General features: G+C 55.4%; 3 protein-coding genes across 5 annotated transcripts; all 3 read right to left on the minus strand.

The window, feature by feature from the left end:
• Positions 1 to 3,544: 3,544 nt before the first annotated feature.
• C1QB (complement C1q B chain) lies at positions 3,545 to 5,836 on the minus strand. Of its 2 annotated transcripts, none has more exons than XM_084495151.1 (3): positions 5,683 to 5,836; positions 4,696 to 4,865; positions 3,545 to 4,296 (listed from the first exon to the last, which is right to left on the minus strand). In XM_084495151.1, exons 2-3 carry the CDS (start codon positions 4,853 to 4,855, stop codon positions 3,722 to 3,724), a joined length of 735 nt encoding a protein of 244 aa, XP_084351277.1. In that variant the 5' UTR covers positions 4,856 to 4,865; positions 5,683 to 5,836; the 3' UTR covers positions 3,545 to 3,721. The 2 variants fall into 2 exon arrangements, with proteins under 2 accessions (XP_084351277.1, XP_084351278.1); XM_084495152.1 differs by having other exon boundaries at positions 4,696 to 4,868; positions 5,683 to 5,829.
• A 1,637-nt stretch (positions 5,837 to 7,473) lies between these two features.
• Positions 7,474 to 9,878, minus strand: C1QC (complement C1q C chain). 2 transcript variants are annotated; one of them, XM_084495154.1, is made up of 3 exons: positions 9,562 to 9,878; positions 8,741 to 8,930; positions 7,474 to 8,499 (listed from the first exon to the last, which is right to left on the minus strand). In XM_084495154.1, the coding sequence occupies exons 2-3, from the start codon at positions 8,919 to 8,921 to the stop codon at positions 7,943 to 7,945; spliced, it is 738 nt and encodes a 245-aa protein (XP_084351280.1). In that variant the 5' UTR covers positions 8,922 to 8,930; positions 9,562 to 9,878; the 3' UTR covers positions 7,474 to 7,942. The 2 variants fall into 2 exon arrangements, with proteins under 2 accessions (XP_084351280.1, XP_084351281.1); XM_084495155.1 differs by having other exon boundaries at positions 9,555 to 9,678.
• Positions 9,879 to 10,976: 1,098 nt separating this feature from the next.
• On the minus strand, positions 10,977 to 13,382 carry C1QA (complement C1q A chain). Its single transcript, XM_084495153.1, has 3 exons — positions 13,159 to 13,382; positions 12,208 to 12,380; positions 10,977 to 12,063 (listed from the first exon to the last, which is right to left on the minus strand). The coding sequence occupies exons 2-3, from the start codon at positions 12,368 to 12,370 to the stop codon at positions 11,495 to 11,497; spliced, it is 732 nt and encodes a 243-aa protein (XP_084351279.1). The 5' UTR covers positions 12,371 to 12,380; positions 13,159 to 13,382; the 3' UTR covers positions 10,977 to 11,494.
• Between the last annotated feature and the right edge of the window lie 2,314 nt (positions 13,383 to 15,696).

Consider the following 15,696-nt stretch of genomic DNA (forward strand, 5'->3'; position numbering starts at 1 on the left):
GAGGAGCTGGCAGAAACCTTGCCAGAAGTGGGGCTGGCACAGGGTGCTGGACCCTCGTGCTTGTCTGCTGCCTGTGCACCTCATGTGCCTCCTTGATTGCGAGGCTCCTGCGACTGACTGGGTTCAATGCAAAGGAATCAACATGTTTAAAATTGCACAGTGTTCACTGGGGAAGTTCGACACCTGGCCAGGCTGCAGGACTAACATCCCTGGCACAGTCTTACTGACAGAGAGCGCAGCCACAGTTCCCACATTAAACACAACCTGTGATGTGCTTTGATCTTTCTAGCTTAGCTTCACTTTCCATGTATCTGGTAGGCTCCTAGCATGCTGCACAACATCATACCCTGCCAGAGGCCTGCTTACTCCTGGACAATGAAGGAAAACAAAACAAAACAAAAACATGATATTCTTTCTGATCCCTGCTGCTATGTGCCGCAAAATAGGGAGATTTTAGTTTAAAATCCTGCCAGTGTTTTGTCAGCGTCTTTGCTCATCAGTACATTTGCTCCACTGAGCTTTGGCTCAGACAGGTACCTGGCAGCAGGGAGTCCCCAGAAAGTGACCTTAGTGCTTTTGGGTGCCTTTTGGTGTCCCTGAACACTTATGACACTTATATCCCTAACACTCCTGCTCTGAAGTCGCCTAAAATTCCCTCCTGCTTCGGCTTTGAAGGGGGAATCTGCCGGGCACCTGCCTGGAAAGGCACCAGGCCTCGCTGCAGGCCGGGCTGCGCAGCCTCCATAGGCGAGGGCCACAGCTCCACCTGGTGCAGCTCCACGGCCTAAGCTCTGGCTTGGCCACGAGGAGATGCTGCTGCCCCAGTTTTATATCTGGTGCCGTGAAAAAAAATGTTGTGAGCATGCACAAAGCAGTGTGAGTGTGCACAGACAGGTGTGAGCAGAGCGTGAGCACAGGTACAGGGCACTAGGATGGCTCTGTCAGCTCCGAGGTGAGAACAAGCCCTGCAATGCATTCAGTGCAGAAGTGGCTGGGTTAAAATGTGTTGTGTGACAGGCTCCCCTAAATTAATCACAGAATTAATCACAGGTGCGAGCTGGCCGTTCCCTGTGAGACTCTGAAAGTGGAGCTGCCCTTGTGGGCATCCCCACCAGCAGGCTGCACCTGGCCCTGCACCGGGTTTCTCTCCAGCTCTCCTGCTAATTGTCCTGTTGTTCCAAGGTCCATTTGTTTTGCATGGAATAATTAATTACATAATTAATTATTACTGGTGTGTGTGTGTGCAGGTAGGGCTGTCAGCACAGCTGTAGCAGTCCTGCCTTTACTGGGTGACGTCTGATATCAAGTCAGCAATGAGCAATGCAGTGCTTAGCTACTTTTTTGTTTGTTTGTTTGTTTTGTTTTATTTATTTAGCTTTTTGCTGTGGCCTGAGTGCCACTTACATCTTTCAGAGGTCTTACAGAGGTCTTTGCCCACAGGATAGTGATCTAGACTCTTGCTGTGGGAGGATCCCCTAGGAAAGGGGTACCTGCATTGCAGCTCCTGCCTAGGGGGGCACTGGGATAACTACAGAGAAGGGGTCCTCTCCAGCTGCCCCGGGGTGGTAACTCTCTCTGTGGCTTTAGGGCTTTCTGCAGGGTCATAAACCTACTGGATGGCCCTAGATGAACTGAGCAGTGTCACTGCACAGCCCACAGCCCACCCTGGCTACTATGGGTCCCCAACCCTCTTTTCTCAGCACTAAGCAGAACTGCATGCCTGAGGGAGGTGCTGAGGCAGCCGATGGGGAGAAGGCAGCACACGGTCCTCCCGAGAAGCTAATTCCTAAGGTGGCATTGATGAAAGCTGGGCTGCTGCTGGCTGAGACCCACAGGAGGAAGCATAGCCCTCTGCAACTATTTTCCAACCACATAAGCACAGAGCTTCATTTTAGAGATAGTTGGTGTCTGCACGGTCCTCTAACCCTCTCTGGTTACAGCCCAGATCTCAGAAACCATTTGGCTGATGCTGGGTTTAGGTCTGACATTACTTTTTAAAAGAAAAATAGCTCCATTCCAGAGGGGCCCGGACAAAGACCTTTTCAAAAGTCCTATTGGATTATATCAATTATACAGAAAGGCAGAAAGTTTCAACTTCTTGTCCATCAGCATCCCAGATCCTTTCCTGCAAAGCTTCCTCCTGCCCCCTGCTTGTCCTATTGCATTGGGGTCATCCCAAGCCAGATAAAGGACTTTGCATTTGTCTCTGTTAAATGTCAGTAGGTTCGTGGCAGCTCATTTCTCCAGCCTGTCAAGCCTCTATGAATGGCAGCTCTGTCCTCCAGTATATTGGTTGCTCCTTGGTGTTTGGTGTATTCTGCTGAAGGTTCAGGAGATGTGGTAGGTGTACACTGCCATGCCTGTGTTTTGGGGTGAATACTGACCCTTTTACCTCCACCCATGCTGCTAGCTGCAGGTGCCTTGACCCAGCCTGTAAGGCTGCTTCTGTTTGGGTTGCTGAGTCTCCAGCTGCAATATGCCATGTGCATCCCAGCTGCGTTTTAAAAGCAGCCTGACAAAGGGAGATTTGGGCTGCAGCACTGAACACCTCTGCCCCGACTTTGTCGTGGGGAAGACAAGGCAAGACAGAGCTGAGCCTCACACTTCTGCCCGGTCCCTACAGGCTTTGCCCCTGCAGCCAGTGGGACAGGGATGTGGTTGTGGGGCACCAGCCTCCGGTGCCACTTGCTGTTTCGTTACCTCGGACAGAAATGGGAGCCTTCAAATCGGTGGCAGCGGCACCGTGTGGGCCCGGGAGGCATCGTCTTGTGCTGGGGCTGGAGCAGGCAGCTCCTTCTTCTCAGATCCGCTCAGACCAGAGCTGTGGGGCCCTAAAACCAAGCCCTAAAATCTCAGTAGCAACGCTTCATCTATATCCCCCTCCCACGTGAGACCCCTTCACACCCTCCCCTACATCCAGCCCCTTTCAAATCACACAGAACCCCCCCAAAACACATCCTGAGCGAGTCGCTGCATGGCGTGACTGGCCTGGGGGCTGCAGGCAACCCACTTTTACAGGCACATCTCTGCCCAGGGAACCAGGCTTCCTCGCTTTTCTTAACCCTGGGCAGGGAATTTGCAGGCCTCCGTAAGGAGGCAGTGTGGTCTGCAGCATTAATTGACCAGCCGTGAGATGCTAATGAGTGCAGGCTGCACCTTGGGGCGCAGGGAGCAGCCTCCTGGGAAGCAGTGGGGCTGGCCTGGGTATTTGGGTGCTGTGTGAGGTGTCAGCTTTGTGGTGCAGCAGCAGGATGCCTGCTGGAGGCCAGGCACAGCTTCACCTGGAGCCTCCTGCTCAGAGCAGGGTGAGGGCCCTGCCTGCAGTCCCCCTGGACCCAACCCGTTGTGTCCCAGCAAACAGAGTGCCCATTTTGCACCCCAGCTTTGACATGGGTGCCCTGTGGCCCCAGTCCTGCCTGTTAGGTCCCTGGGCCAGTGGGTGTGCTGTGTGATTTTCGAGGTTGCTTTCCCCGTCCCCTCCTCCCACACCAAACCCAAGGGCTGGGAAAGGCTCAAAGACAGGGAAAGAAGCAAACCCCAGGCAGGAGGGGACCAGCAGCAGCACGCGCTGCCATTTAATGTGCAAGACTGGCAACAAAAGACTGAGGGCACCGAATCTGGAGCAAAGAGTCATCTCCAGGGGAGTCCTTACTCCTTGGCAGGGGAAGCCAGCGGTAGGGCAAGGGCTGCAGAGAGCGTCTGGGGAGATGTCTTCAGCAGGCTAAGCCTCAGGGAAGATCAGGAAGCCGGAAAAGATGCTGTCAGACCCTTCGATCCCCACGATGGCGTTCTTCTCCGTTGGCTCCAGCCAGACGGAGTCGTTCATTGCCATCTTGAGCACCACGCCGCCGGTGGTGATCTGGTAGCTGCTGTGCACGTAGTCGCAGAAGGTCAGCACCACGTCGCCCTTGCTGCCACCCCGGCCCTTTTTCAATCTGAGGCACAGGCTGCCCTTGGACGTGACGTGGTAGGTGAAGTAGTAGATGCCCGGCACGCGGCAGGTGAAGCGGCCGTAGCGGTTCTCGTAGTGACCCTTCTCGTTCGTGATGACACGGTCGAAGCGGATGGGCTGCTCCCGGCGAGGGAAGATGCTGATCGTCCTGGCCGCTGAGAAGGCGGACTTGAGGGTGGCCTTGTAGTCCCCAGAGTCTCCCTGGGGGCCGGGGGGTCCCGTGGGGCCCTGCAGTCCCTTTGAACCCATGGGACCCCTGGGGCCAATCTTCCCCGGGTACCCCGGTGCTCCTGGGTCTCCCTTCTCCCCAGTTTCTCCTTCGTCCTCTGCCTGGCCAGGGGGACCTAAAAAGCAGGAGGAAGAGGTGTTGTGGTCACAGCTGAGCCCCGTGGGTCTGCAGAGGGGATGCTGTGAAGGAAACCACAGGGACCTGTGCTGGGCAGTGGGTGAGGGGAGACCCCTGCCCACCAAGCAGGCATGGCTCCCCTTGCTCTCTGCCCATGTACACCCTCCATCCCCAGGTCCCTCACGGTGTTTTCTTCATGGTGTTCCTGTCTGCCCATCCCCTGCTGTCCCTGAGCATCACCCGTGCCTGATAACACCTCAAAGGGCCTTGTATAAAGTGGTTTCTGCTGCACCACTTTCCCCCCAGCCGTGTGCTTTTCACCACGTTTTTTTTTTTTTTTTCTCCTCTTGGTGTTTGTAAGATGATGTTTTCCACACCTGCAGCCCCTACCCCTTACCTCGATCACCCTTTGGGCCATTCTGTCCATCTCTGCCATTGCTGCCAGGCTGGCCGGGTGCCCCTGGGATGCCCGGGATGGTGCCGTAAGTCTTGCAGAGTGTGGCACACGCCAGCTGCCCTCCGGCTAAGCAGATCAACATCACCCACATGGTCTGCATCTTGTCTTCCCTGCTGGAGCACAAAAGGATGCTGAGGTGCTACGTAGCCCCAGGCAGTGGGAGGGATGGGGAAGCCCCTCTGTGCTGCTCTGGAGGAAGATGCCTAGAAGCACTCCTGGGTGATAACCACAAATAAGGGAAAGCATCTTGTTGTGGATCTAATTCCACTCTTCTTATCACCTTGGAGCAAACAACCCCTCTGGGCAGGTTGGGAAGGATTCTCAGTCTCTTTCCACTTCAACAAGTGTCCAGAGCTCCAGCCACATCCACACAAGTTAGCCCATCCCAGAGGACTGATGCCCAGCCTCGTTGTGCTGCTGCCAGGAGTCTATGCCTGAGACAGCCGTGCTGCACAGGAGGGACACACAGGTATGTCCTGCAGCTCCCTGCTCCGAGCCCTGCTGCTCCCTCAGGGGAGAGATTCTTCATCCCAGCTTAGGACCACAAAGTGCAGGGCCAAATCCTTCCCCAGGCCAGAGCAGTTTCAAGCCCTTGCTTTCCACCACTATGTCTGAGGAACACCTTCAGTCTTTGCAGATAGAACAGATATCACCCAGCTTGCCCTCCTAACCCCCGTGGCTTCCCCTTCTGTCCTGCTTGCTCCATCCCAGAAGTATTTCTGTATCTAACTAGCCTAAATGGGACAGTCACCTGGGCTTCCCTGGGGTCTCATCTTCCTTGTGCCCTCCCTGCATCCCACAGCTCGGCTCCTTCCCCCAGCTCCTGGTGCAGCCAGGGCTGGGGTAAGCACCGGGCACAGAGAAGTGCCAGTGACACAAGGACTGGTTGCCCCCCTTTGTGCTTTTGGGTCCCCCATGTGCTCCTACCTGCAGGAGGGAGCTGGTTCTCAGCCTTCCAGGCAGCTTGCTCTTACCCCGAGCTTCTCGTTGCACAGACCGGGAAGCAGAGCAGGACACACCAGCGTCCTGCTTGGAAATGACCCTGCAGGGAAGCAGAAGTTTGCTGCAAGGATTGTTGTGAAAGAATCTGGCCACATCCTTTTTTTTTTTTATCTTTAGTTCATTGTCACTTTCATATCCCTTATGAATGCCATCTGCCAGCTCAGCAGAACGTGAAGTCCTCAAACAGCGACCCGGGGTCCCTCAGGTGAACAGCTTTCGCCCTGGGGAGCAGGGAGATGTTCGCCATGCCCTGGGGGGTCTCCGTGCCTTGCTCAGCTCTGCTTGCTCTGGGGAACACTGCCATGAGCTTGATGCAAATTCAGGGCAGTCCCTCGGGAGAGAGGAGCATTGCACGCTCACTTTGCTGGCTTCATTCAGGCTTCTCTGCACATACCCAGCTCTGCTGGGAGGAGACACCAGCCCAGAGGGTGTGACATGGCCTGAGCATCTATCACCTTGAATCTGGCCCCCAGGTTCTCCTAAATGTTGTGAATGGGAAGTGATTTTGCCCTGCAATAAAAGTATTTCCAATTCCACTCTCTGTTGATGCCCTGTGGAGGTGAAGTGGAGACAATTGGGAGGAGAAGAGCTCTCCTGCTCCAGTGTGCAGCGTGCCACCAAGAAAAAGCTCTGTTGGGTTTTGGTGGTTCTGTAGCCTCCACAAACATCAGCTCCTTCTCTCTATCTCTGGGAGGCCTCTTGTGCTTCCCCTGCCCTGTCCTTCCATGTCCCCTATGGGTAACACCCATCCTGGTCCAGGTCCCTGCAGAGCTAACCCTGCACCTCTGGGCTTTACTACCCCTCGTGGAAGCCTTGCTTGGTGGCACCAAGCCACACACCAGCCTGCTGCAGTGGGGCAGCTCTCACTGTTGTCCTACCACACCGGGTGGGGGTGGCACATGGCCTTGGATGTGGCTCAGATCCCTTCCCCAGAGGGTCACTGCAGTGCTGAGCGGTCACTGAGGGTGACAGCAGAAGTCACCAGGGAAGAGCTGTTTCCCAAAACCACGTCCACTCAGCCCCTTTTGGCCAAGAGCTGGCTGCCCTGCACCTTTTTGCTGTGAAAACCACGGCCCCTCTGAAGGAGTTTCTTGGGTTCAGCCCAAGGCTGAGTTTGGTCTTTGCCAACCCCCTGCTATTCCCTGTTGCTATCATGCAACACCCTCGGGCACCCCTTGGCCATTTCTTCCCAGTTAGCAGCGACGTCTTTGTCCCCAGATAAATTTCTGGTGCCTGCACTGTGCGTGCGGAGGTGGCGGAGCCCTCTGGCTGTCATCTGAAAATGGGGAGGGGGTAAGTGCCTGGTGAGGCAGGGTCCCTGGGGATGTCCCAGCTGCCTGACACCTGGCTACAAGGCTTGCTGTGTGGGCAGCTGAATTGCATCCACTTGGGTGGGAAGGGGAATATCAGAGCCCCTTCCTGGGGGTGTCTTGTCCCTGTTAAGTGAGCACTGCTCAAGGGGAGGGTCCCCTTCCTGCTGTCAGTGCAGCTGGGGACCCTACTGAGTGAGCAAAGCCAGCGCTGTGAATGGTTTGTGAGGCTGGTGCTGAGCACAGCCCAGCCAGCGAGGGCTCAGGGACGTCCAGACGTGGTGCAGGCAAGCAGCCAGTTCACATACACACGCGCTGCTGTGCGTGCCACAGCCAGCCAGCCACACATGGGCTCCACCTGCAGAAAGGCAAATCACGAAGAAAAAAAAAGATGCTCAGCCAGGAGTACTGGGGAAGGATTTATTGACACTTTCCACAGCTAGCTCATGGCAAAGCTGTTGCTTCCAGCCTGCTCCAGGACCCCTGACTGTCCCTGGTGCATCCAGTGTGGGAAGGGGAGAGACACAGAAAGACCCTTGAGCCCTGGCTCCAGCAGCACAAGGTAACGGGGTGTTATCAGGGCAGTGTGTGGGAGGTGGAGATGTTTTGCTGCATGAGGCAGTGCCAGCAGGACTCCAGGGGCTTGGTGCTGTCACTGCAGGCACAGATCCAGTTGGATGTGCCCGGCCCCCTTGCTCAGGGACTGTCTGTACGCAAACCCCAAGCCAGGGGATTGTGGCTGGGGCGGACTCTCTTGCTGGGGCTTCCCACCCAGCAGAGAAACCTGGGGCATGAGCAACAGCCTGGCAGTGAGCAACAGAATTTGCAGGGCAGGGCAAAGGGCTTGGTGTGCTGGGCTGAGCTCTGATGCTCCTCTAATCTGGGAAGAGCAGGAACCCTGAGAAGATGCTGTCGGAGCCACCGATGCCTACCATGCCGTTGTAGTCATTCACCTCCAGCCAGACCTCGTTCCCAGCCTGCAGGTGGAGGAGGATGCCACCTGAACTGACCTGCATGGTGTTGGTCTTGTGGTCGCAGAAGCTGGCCATCTTTCTCATGTTCTTGAACAGCAGGACGCAGAGGTTGGCCGTCTGTGAGCTGTGGAAGACGAAGTAGTAGAGGCCGGGGAGCTTGCAGGTGAACTTGCCGGTGGTGGTGTTGTAGTCGTTGTTGGTGTTGGTGATGACGTGGTTGAAGATCACGGGGATGTTCTTTAAGGGGTGCTCAGCCGTCTGCCTTGTCACCGAAAATGCCGACTGGTGCTTCTGCTTGTAGCTGCCTGGCATGCCTGGCTCTCCAGCACTGCCCATCTCCCCGGGGTCTCCAGGGGGACCGGGGGGACCGGCGGGGCCCGTCTTGCCTGGCAAACCAGGAGTGCCCGGCTCCCCTTTCATACCCTTGGGACCTCGTGTAGCAGGAATGGCTGGGATGCCTGTGGAGCGGTGAGGAGGGAAGGAGTTAGCCACAATGAAAGGACATGGGGAGAGACTCCCCCAGACCCTTTCCATCAGACAGAAGAAGGTTGTTTCCTCTCCTTCTGCCCCATCTGCAGATTCTGGGAACATCAAGCACTTCTCCAAGTGCAGGGATGTTGCTCTCCATGACCGGCAACTAAGGCAGGCTCAGTGCCTGTGGTTTGACAGCCTTCATGGTTCCCCTCCTTGCTCACTCACCTGGCTCTCCTTTGGCTCCCTTCAGCCCATCTCGGCCATCCCTGCCTGGCACACCCGGCATGCCTGGCAGGCCTGGAGCCCCATAGCAGCTGTGGGAGGGATCTCCGGTCACTGCAGACCCCAGGTGCAGAGGTAGGAGAGTGAAGGCCAGACAGAACTGCTCCCAAAAGCTCTGCCTCATTTTGGAGCTCTGGATGGTGGAAAAGGGAAAGAAAGCACTGGGATGAGGTGCCATGGCAGGGTGGCTTTCAGTCCATGAAGCAAAGGAGGCTCAGTGCTATGAGGGTCACAGCAGCTGGAGCCTTCAATATTACCTTCCCCATGCCCATTGCTGGGTGGTGGGGAGGCCGATATGTGAAAAAAGAGCCTGGTATCATCACCAACCCCAGGGCAGCTGCTGGTGGGTTAGAATTTCAGTCTGGACAGAGCCATGAGGACTTGGGGTATCCGCTGCCAGCCCCAAGCTCTGCTGGCTCAGCACCCCAAGCCCCCTGCAGACATGCACAGCACTGCAGAGCCGTGCACCACGCTGCCCCGAGGCTGGAGCTCCAGGCTGCACCGAGCTGATCTCACCCATCCTCCAGCAGCAGCCTGACTTCTGCACAACGGGATCGAGTTCCCATCCGCTGGGGATCTCCCAGCACAGTGCCTGGCCCAGGGGAATGCGTCTTCCCCCGGGAAGGAGAGGCATGCATGCCCCCACGAGACGTGAGCTGCTGGAGTGCCTGGCAGTGCTCCTGCCTCCTCCACAGCACCCAGCACTGTGCTGTGCTGCTGGACCCGTGCAGCCCACCCCAAAGGAACTGTACAGCACCTCTTACCTCCAGCAGGGTGTGGGATCCTGCGCTGTGGAGCCCTGTGTGCCGAGGGCACTGCCTGCTGGCTCTGCGCGACCTGCGTCTCCCTCTGCGACACCCTCCCGGAGGAAGTCACACAGTTAGGAAAGAGCCCGATAGGGACACTCAGCCCCTGGCTGGCCCCCATCCAAGTTTCACATCCTCCTGCCTGGTTATTTTCTCTGAGCAAGCATTTCCCTGGCTGTCCTGCAAGACCTGTGCTTGTGCCAGGCCTTGTCACCACAGCAGCAGGGGCTGGAAGAACAGAAGTACCGGCGTGGCTGGACAGGGAACTTTTGCTGAGTCTCCAGGAGAAAAGGAGAGTTCATGTTCAGTGGAAGAAGGGACGGGCAATTCGGGGAGAGTACAAGGAAGTTGCCAGCATATGCAGAAAGAAAATCAGAAAGGCTAAAGCCCAGCATGAGCACAACCTGGCCACTGTGGTTAAAGACAACAACAAAAAAATGTTTTTACAAATATACATGTATTAATAGTAAGAGGAGGGCCAAGGAGAATCTCCATCCTTTCCTGGATGCAAGGGGGAACATGACTGATGAGGATAAGGAAAAGGCGGAGATTCTTAATGATGTCTTTACATCTGTCTTTACTAGCCAGACCACTTATACTCGGGGTACTCAGCCTCCTGACCTGGAAGTCTGGGATAGGAAGCAGAAGAAACCCCACACATTTTAGGTGGAAACAGAGACCTGCTGCTTCACCTGGACTGTCACAAGTCCATGGGGCCATAGTGAATCCACCCGAGGGTGCAGAGGGAGCTGGTGGATGTGATTGCTGGGCTGTTTTCCATCATCTATCAGTGGTCATGGTCATCTGGAGAGGTCCCTGATGACTGGAGACTTGCTAACGTGGCGCCCAGCTATAAGAAGGGTCATAAGGAGGATCCAGGAAACTACAGGCCTGTCAGCCTGACCTTGGTGCCAGGAGAGGTGATGGAACAGGTCATCTTGAATGCAACCACGCAATGTACGTGGTACAATCGAGGGATCAGGCCCAGCCAGCACGGGTTCAGGAAAGGCAAGTCCTGCCTGACCAACCTCATCTCTTCGGGTGACCCTCCTGGTGGATGAGGGAAAGGCTGTTGGCATGGTCTGCCTAGCCTTCAGCAAAACCTTTGGACATAGATTCCCACAGCATTCTCCTGGAGAAGCTGGCAGCCCATGGCTGGGACAGGCACCCTGCTGGGTTACAAACTGGCTGGGCGGCCGGGCCCAGAGACTTCCCCCGATCTTCCCCATAAGTGAAGGCTCTGCTCATACACTCAGGTCCCTCCTGTCTTATCTAGAGACAAGCTGGGATCACTTCTCTCCCTGGGCAGCTTGGGACAGCCCAGGACATCAACAGTTTGCTGCAAGTAGGAAAGAAACCACGAGCAGTTGTCAGGGAAGAAGAGGTTTATTTGTACTAATGTGGACGATGTGAGAGATAACAGTGGCCTTGCACCAGAAAGGCATTTACAGTGGTTAGTGTAGCAAAAGCAGTGGCACATGGTGATTTTACACTTGGGAACAGCACCAGAGAACAGCCCCGGTGACAACTGATCCCCTTTGGTGTAGGGTCTGAGCAGTTGGGAGCAGAAAGGGCTACCGGGGCCTCCAGGAGGCAGCGGGACGGCCTGCCTGCATCCCACAGACAAGAGCAGGCTCATCACAGCCTGGAGGGAACTGCTGGGGAGGTCTCAGCACTGCAGTGGTCACTGCGGCCTGGCTGCTTGGTGATTCTGGCAGAAGCACAGGGCCTGGCTTGCTGTTAAATTTGAGGCCATTGCTGAGGCCTTTGCTGTGCTATAAGGCCATCCTACACGCTCGCAGGGCTCAAAGACACGGAGACACACACACAGCAGTGCTCTGACACTAAGCAGCTTAGCTATGGGCTGGCAAGTCCTGAGGCTGACGGCCCGTCAGCCCGTCTGTGGGAAGAGCATGAAGCCGCTGAAGACGCTGTCTGCCTCGGAGCCGCTGTAAATCTGGCTGCCCTTCACGGGGTCAAAGCTCACTGAGACCTGGTCACCCACGGCCAGGCTCAGCACGCTGCTGCCCGAGTTCACCTGCAGGATGTTGCGGCTGTTGTTGTCGCAGAAGCTGACCACGTGCTCCCTGTTCTTGGTGATGCTCAGGCAGAGGTCTCCGATGGAGACCACTTGAAAAGCAAAGTAGTAGAGCCCGGGGATGCGGCAGGTGAACTCCCCGCTCTGGGTGCTGTAGGAGTTCTCCTGGTTGGTGATGATGTTGTCGAACACCACCGTGCTGCCCCGGTTCGTCTGGGACTTCCGTGAGGCAGAGAAGGCAGGACGTGGCTGCTCCAGGATATTGCCAGCCTTCCCCTTGGCCCCTCTCGGTCCTGGCTGCCCTGGCATCCCACGGGGGCCGGGTGGACCATGGAAGCCCCGGTTTCCTGGGTTGCCAGGAGGCCCTGGCTCACCTTCATCCCCTTTGGGTCCGCGGATGCCTGTCCTTGGTGCTGGTTTCCCTGGGGAGAGACATTGAGGTGATGTTCATGCAGTAGCTGGCATGGCTGGCATCACCCGAGCGGCTCGTGCAGCCCGCTCTGCTCCTGCCAAGAGGCTCGAGGCTCCCAGGCCACCCACACTGCGCGTCCCTGGCTGCCCCTTACCTGGTTCTCCCACGTCACCCTTCTGCCCTGGCCTCCCATTGAGGCCAGGGACCCCAGGGAATCCGTCTTTGCCATCCGGTGCCCGACACACCTGCTCCTCAGGCAGGGCTGTGCCCAGCACTGCTGCTAGGGCGCTGGCTGCCAGCCAAAGGCCGAGACGCATCCTGCAGTCCCTGCAAGCACAGGAGAGGGGGAATTTGGGGTGGAGGCAAGATCACAGCAAACATGCACGTGGTGCATGCAGTGACAGATGCACCTTGGACACGGACATGCAAGTATAAACGTGGGTTTTCATCCAGACCTGTGGAGATGTGCAGTGCACAGACACAAGTGTGCATGCACAGACCCACTACGCCACCTACGTGTTGTCTAATTCAGGTAGCCAGACACCACGCTGGAATGTTGAAAATAATTTCCCTGTTTCATTGCGTGATCTGAAATCATTGATGTTACTGAAAAGCCCTGACGCGTGCCCATGGCAGGGCTGTGGGAGAGCCTGGGACACAGGGCAGGGCATAAAGCCTCTGGTGCATGAAGAGATTGTCTCCTCCCGTGTTTGGGGAGTAAGCACTCCCATGGGATGGAGAGCACAGGTGAGGAAAGGGTGTAAAGAGACACAGTGGAGGAGAGAGAAACAGGAAAGGAATAAGCAGTAAAGGGATAAAAAAGCACGAGGGATGCAGATCCCCAACACGCAGACCTGGAGGAGGGGAAGGATGTCCTGAACACACACCAAAGCCTGGGATAATCGGTCTGGGAATGGCCTGCAGAACCCAGCAGTGTCCACATCCACATGGTGGAGTGAGAACAGATTTACCCCTCTGCGTCACCTCCTCCCCCTTTTCCTACTTCAGATGCCCATGGAGGCTGGGGGGCAAGTGGAAGAAGGAGCAAAGACGGGAGAGAGGTGGCAGAAGAGGCATGTGTCCCCAGCTGTCCAGGATGACTTACCTCCTGGCAGGGGTGAGAAGGGAGCAGTGAGAATCGGCAGCTCTGTTTGCTGGCAGCTCTTCCTCAGGAGCAAGGGGGAAGAGCAGCAGGGAGGGCGGGATGTCCTTGCATGCACAGAGGTTTACACGGTTGCAGAAGTGCCAAGTTTCACTTCTTTCCACAGTTTCTTTTCTGCCCTCGACCCTGGCTGTGCCGGTCACAGTCAGGGAACAGCCTGGTCAGCAGAAGTGCTGGCGCCTTCTGGGACCTCAGAGAAGTCCAGCAGCATGGGGAAACACCAAGGTGGAGGAGGCCCAAAGGCAGGGCAAAGCCCTGCTGCTGCAGGAGGTGGCTGCTCACGCAAGGGATGCCCCCCTCAGGACGGCAGGCAGAGCACGGCTGCCTGATGCCCAGCCTCTCCTCTCTTGCCAGCACTTCCCTGGGTTCCCCCTGGATGTGATCCAGCATCTTCTCCCCCAGCCTGTTCAGGATAATGCTTCTCTGCCTTTTTGCAGTCCTGTTCCTTTTCCTGCTGGCTTGGCCTGATAGAGATGAGGTGTGCTGCCTGCTGCTGGCACTGCCATCCCCTTCAGGTGGTCAGGATATGGTGTATGGTGGCATCCATCCAGTGGTACCCAGTCTGATAAAAAGGCTGGAGGGCATGTCTTATGAATAGAGTCTGAGGACATGTTGTGTGTCTAATTTGGAGGAAAAAAAGGCTGAGAAGTGAACTCATGGCTCTCTACAACTTCCTGAGGAGAAATAGAGGGGGTCTCCTCTCTCTGCTCACCAATGGTAGGATCACAGAATCAGAGAACAGCTTGTGTTGGAAGGGACTTTAAAGGTCATCCAGTTCCAACCCCCCACCATGGGCAGGGATGCCACCCTCTAGATCAGGTTGCTCAGGGCCTCATCTAACCTGGTCCTGAACAGCTCCAGGGATGGGGCATCCACAGTTTCTCTGGGCAGCCAGTGCCAGTGCCTCACCACCATCTGAGTGAAGAATTTCCTCCTAACCTCTAATCAAAATCTCCTCTAGCTTAATTTAAAACCATTCCCCTTGTCCTGTCATTATCTGCCCTAGCAAAAAGTTGCTCTCCATTTATAAGCCCCTTTTAAGTATTGAAAACCTGCACTGAGGTCACCCCAGAGTCTTCTCTTCTCCATGCTGAACATCCCCAGTATTCTCAGCCTTTCTTCACAGGAGAGATGCTCCAGCCCTCTGACTGTTTTCATGGCCTTCCTCTGAACCTGCTCTAACTGCTCCACATCCTTCTTGTGCCCCAGACCTGGACACAGGGCTCTAAGGGGGGCCTCACGAGAGCAGAGCTGAGGGGCACAATCCCCTCCCTCCCCTGCTGCCCACCCCTCTGTTGATGCAACTCAGGATGCAGCTGGCTCATGTCGAGCTTTTTTTCCACCAGAACCTCCAAGTCCTTCTCTGAAGGGCTGCTCTCAATGAGTTCTCTCAGTCTGTGCTCATGCCTGGGATTGCCACGACCCAGGTGCAGCTCCTTGCACTTGGACTTGTTGAACTTCACTAGATTCACCTGGGCCCACTTCTCAAGCTTGTCCAGATCCCTCTGGATGGCAGATGCATGGGAATAACACAAAGCTGTGCCAGAAGAGGTTAGGAAGAAATTCTTTGCCTTGAGAATGGTCGAACACTGAAACAGGCTTCCTAGTAAGGTTGTTGATGTCCCATGCCTGTAAGTATTCAAGAGGCATTTGGGTAACACCCTCAATAATATGTTTTACCTTTTGGTTAGCCCTGAAGTGGTCAGGCAGGTGGACTCAATGATCTTTGTAGGCTTCTTCCACCTGAACTGTTTTGTGCTATGCTATGCTGTTCTAGTAAAAAAATCAACCATGGAGACTCGTGCACACAAAACTTTGCTCATCAGTATATCTCCATTAATAATTACCTTTGGAGATCTATCACTGAGCTGGTCTTTAATTCACATCCCCTCTTAATGCAATATAATACACATTTTTAATCAAAATGTCAAGCCCATAATAAATCAGATGCCCAGAAGAAAAAGCAATTTTATTCTATCAACATAGTTCCTCTGTCAAGTAGGCCTGTAATTGTGTCAAGAAAAGATGACAGGTGAGTTTGAAAACACCTGCCTTACAAAAAATGGTGTTTCTGGACAGTAATTGTATTTCTGCCCTATTGCCCTTTGTTAATATACAGCCAAAATGAGACCACTCCATCATTTCGTCCAGGGTTGATGGATGTCCTGGTGCTCATGTGTCCTCTGTCCCTGACTGTCCCCTTAACCTCACTTAAATGCTGAATTACAAGGGACTGGACATGGATTTCCAGCATCTCGTGGAAGCTGGTGTTGGGCCTGACAGCACCTCCTCCAGGTCCTTGAGCCCCCTGAGCAGTGCTTAGCCCCATTCGCTTGAGTTTGGGGTATTTTGTGGCTAAGCCAGGTCTTCCTTGCCCATCTTCTGAGCGCCTCTCTCCTCTTGATCTGCATCTGGGACACCCGTGGCCCAGAGGAGCTGCAGGCTCTGGTGGCCACCGAATGGCTGAGTCCTGGTGGCTTC

The sequence above is a fragment of the Aythya ferina genome (assembly GCF_964211825.1).
Source record: "Aythya ferina genome assembly, chromosome: 21".
Classification (NCBI taxonomy): domain Eukaryota; kingdom Metazoa; phylum Chordata; class Aves; order Anseriformes; family Anatidae; genus Aythya; species Aythya ferina.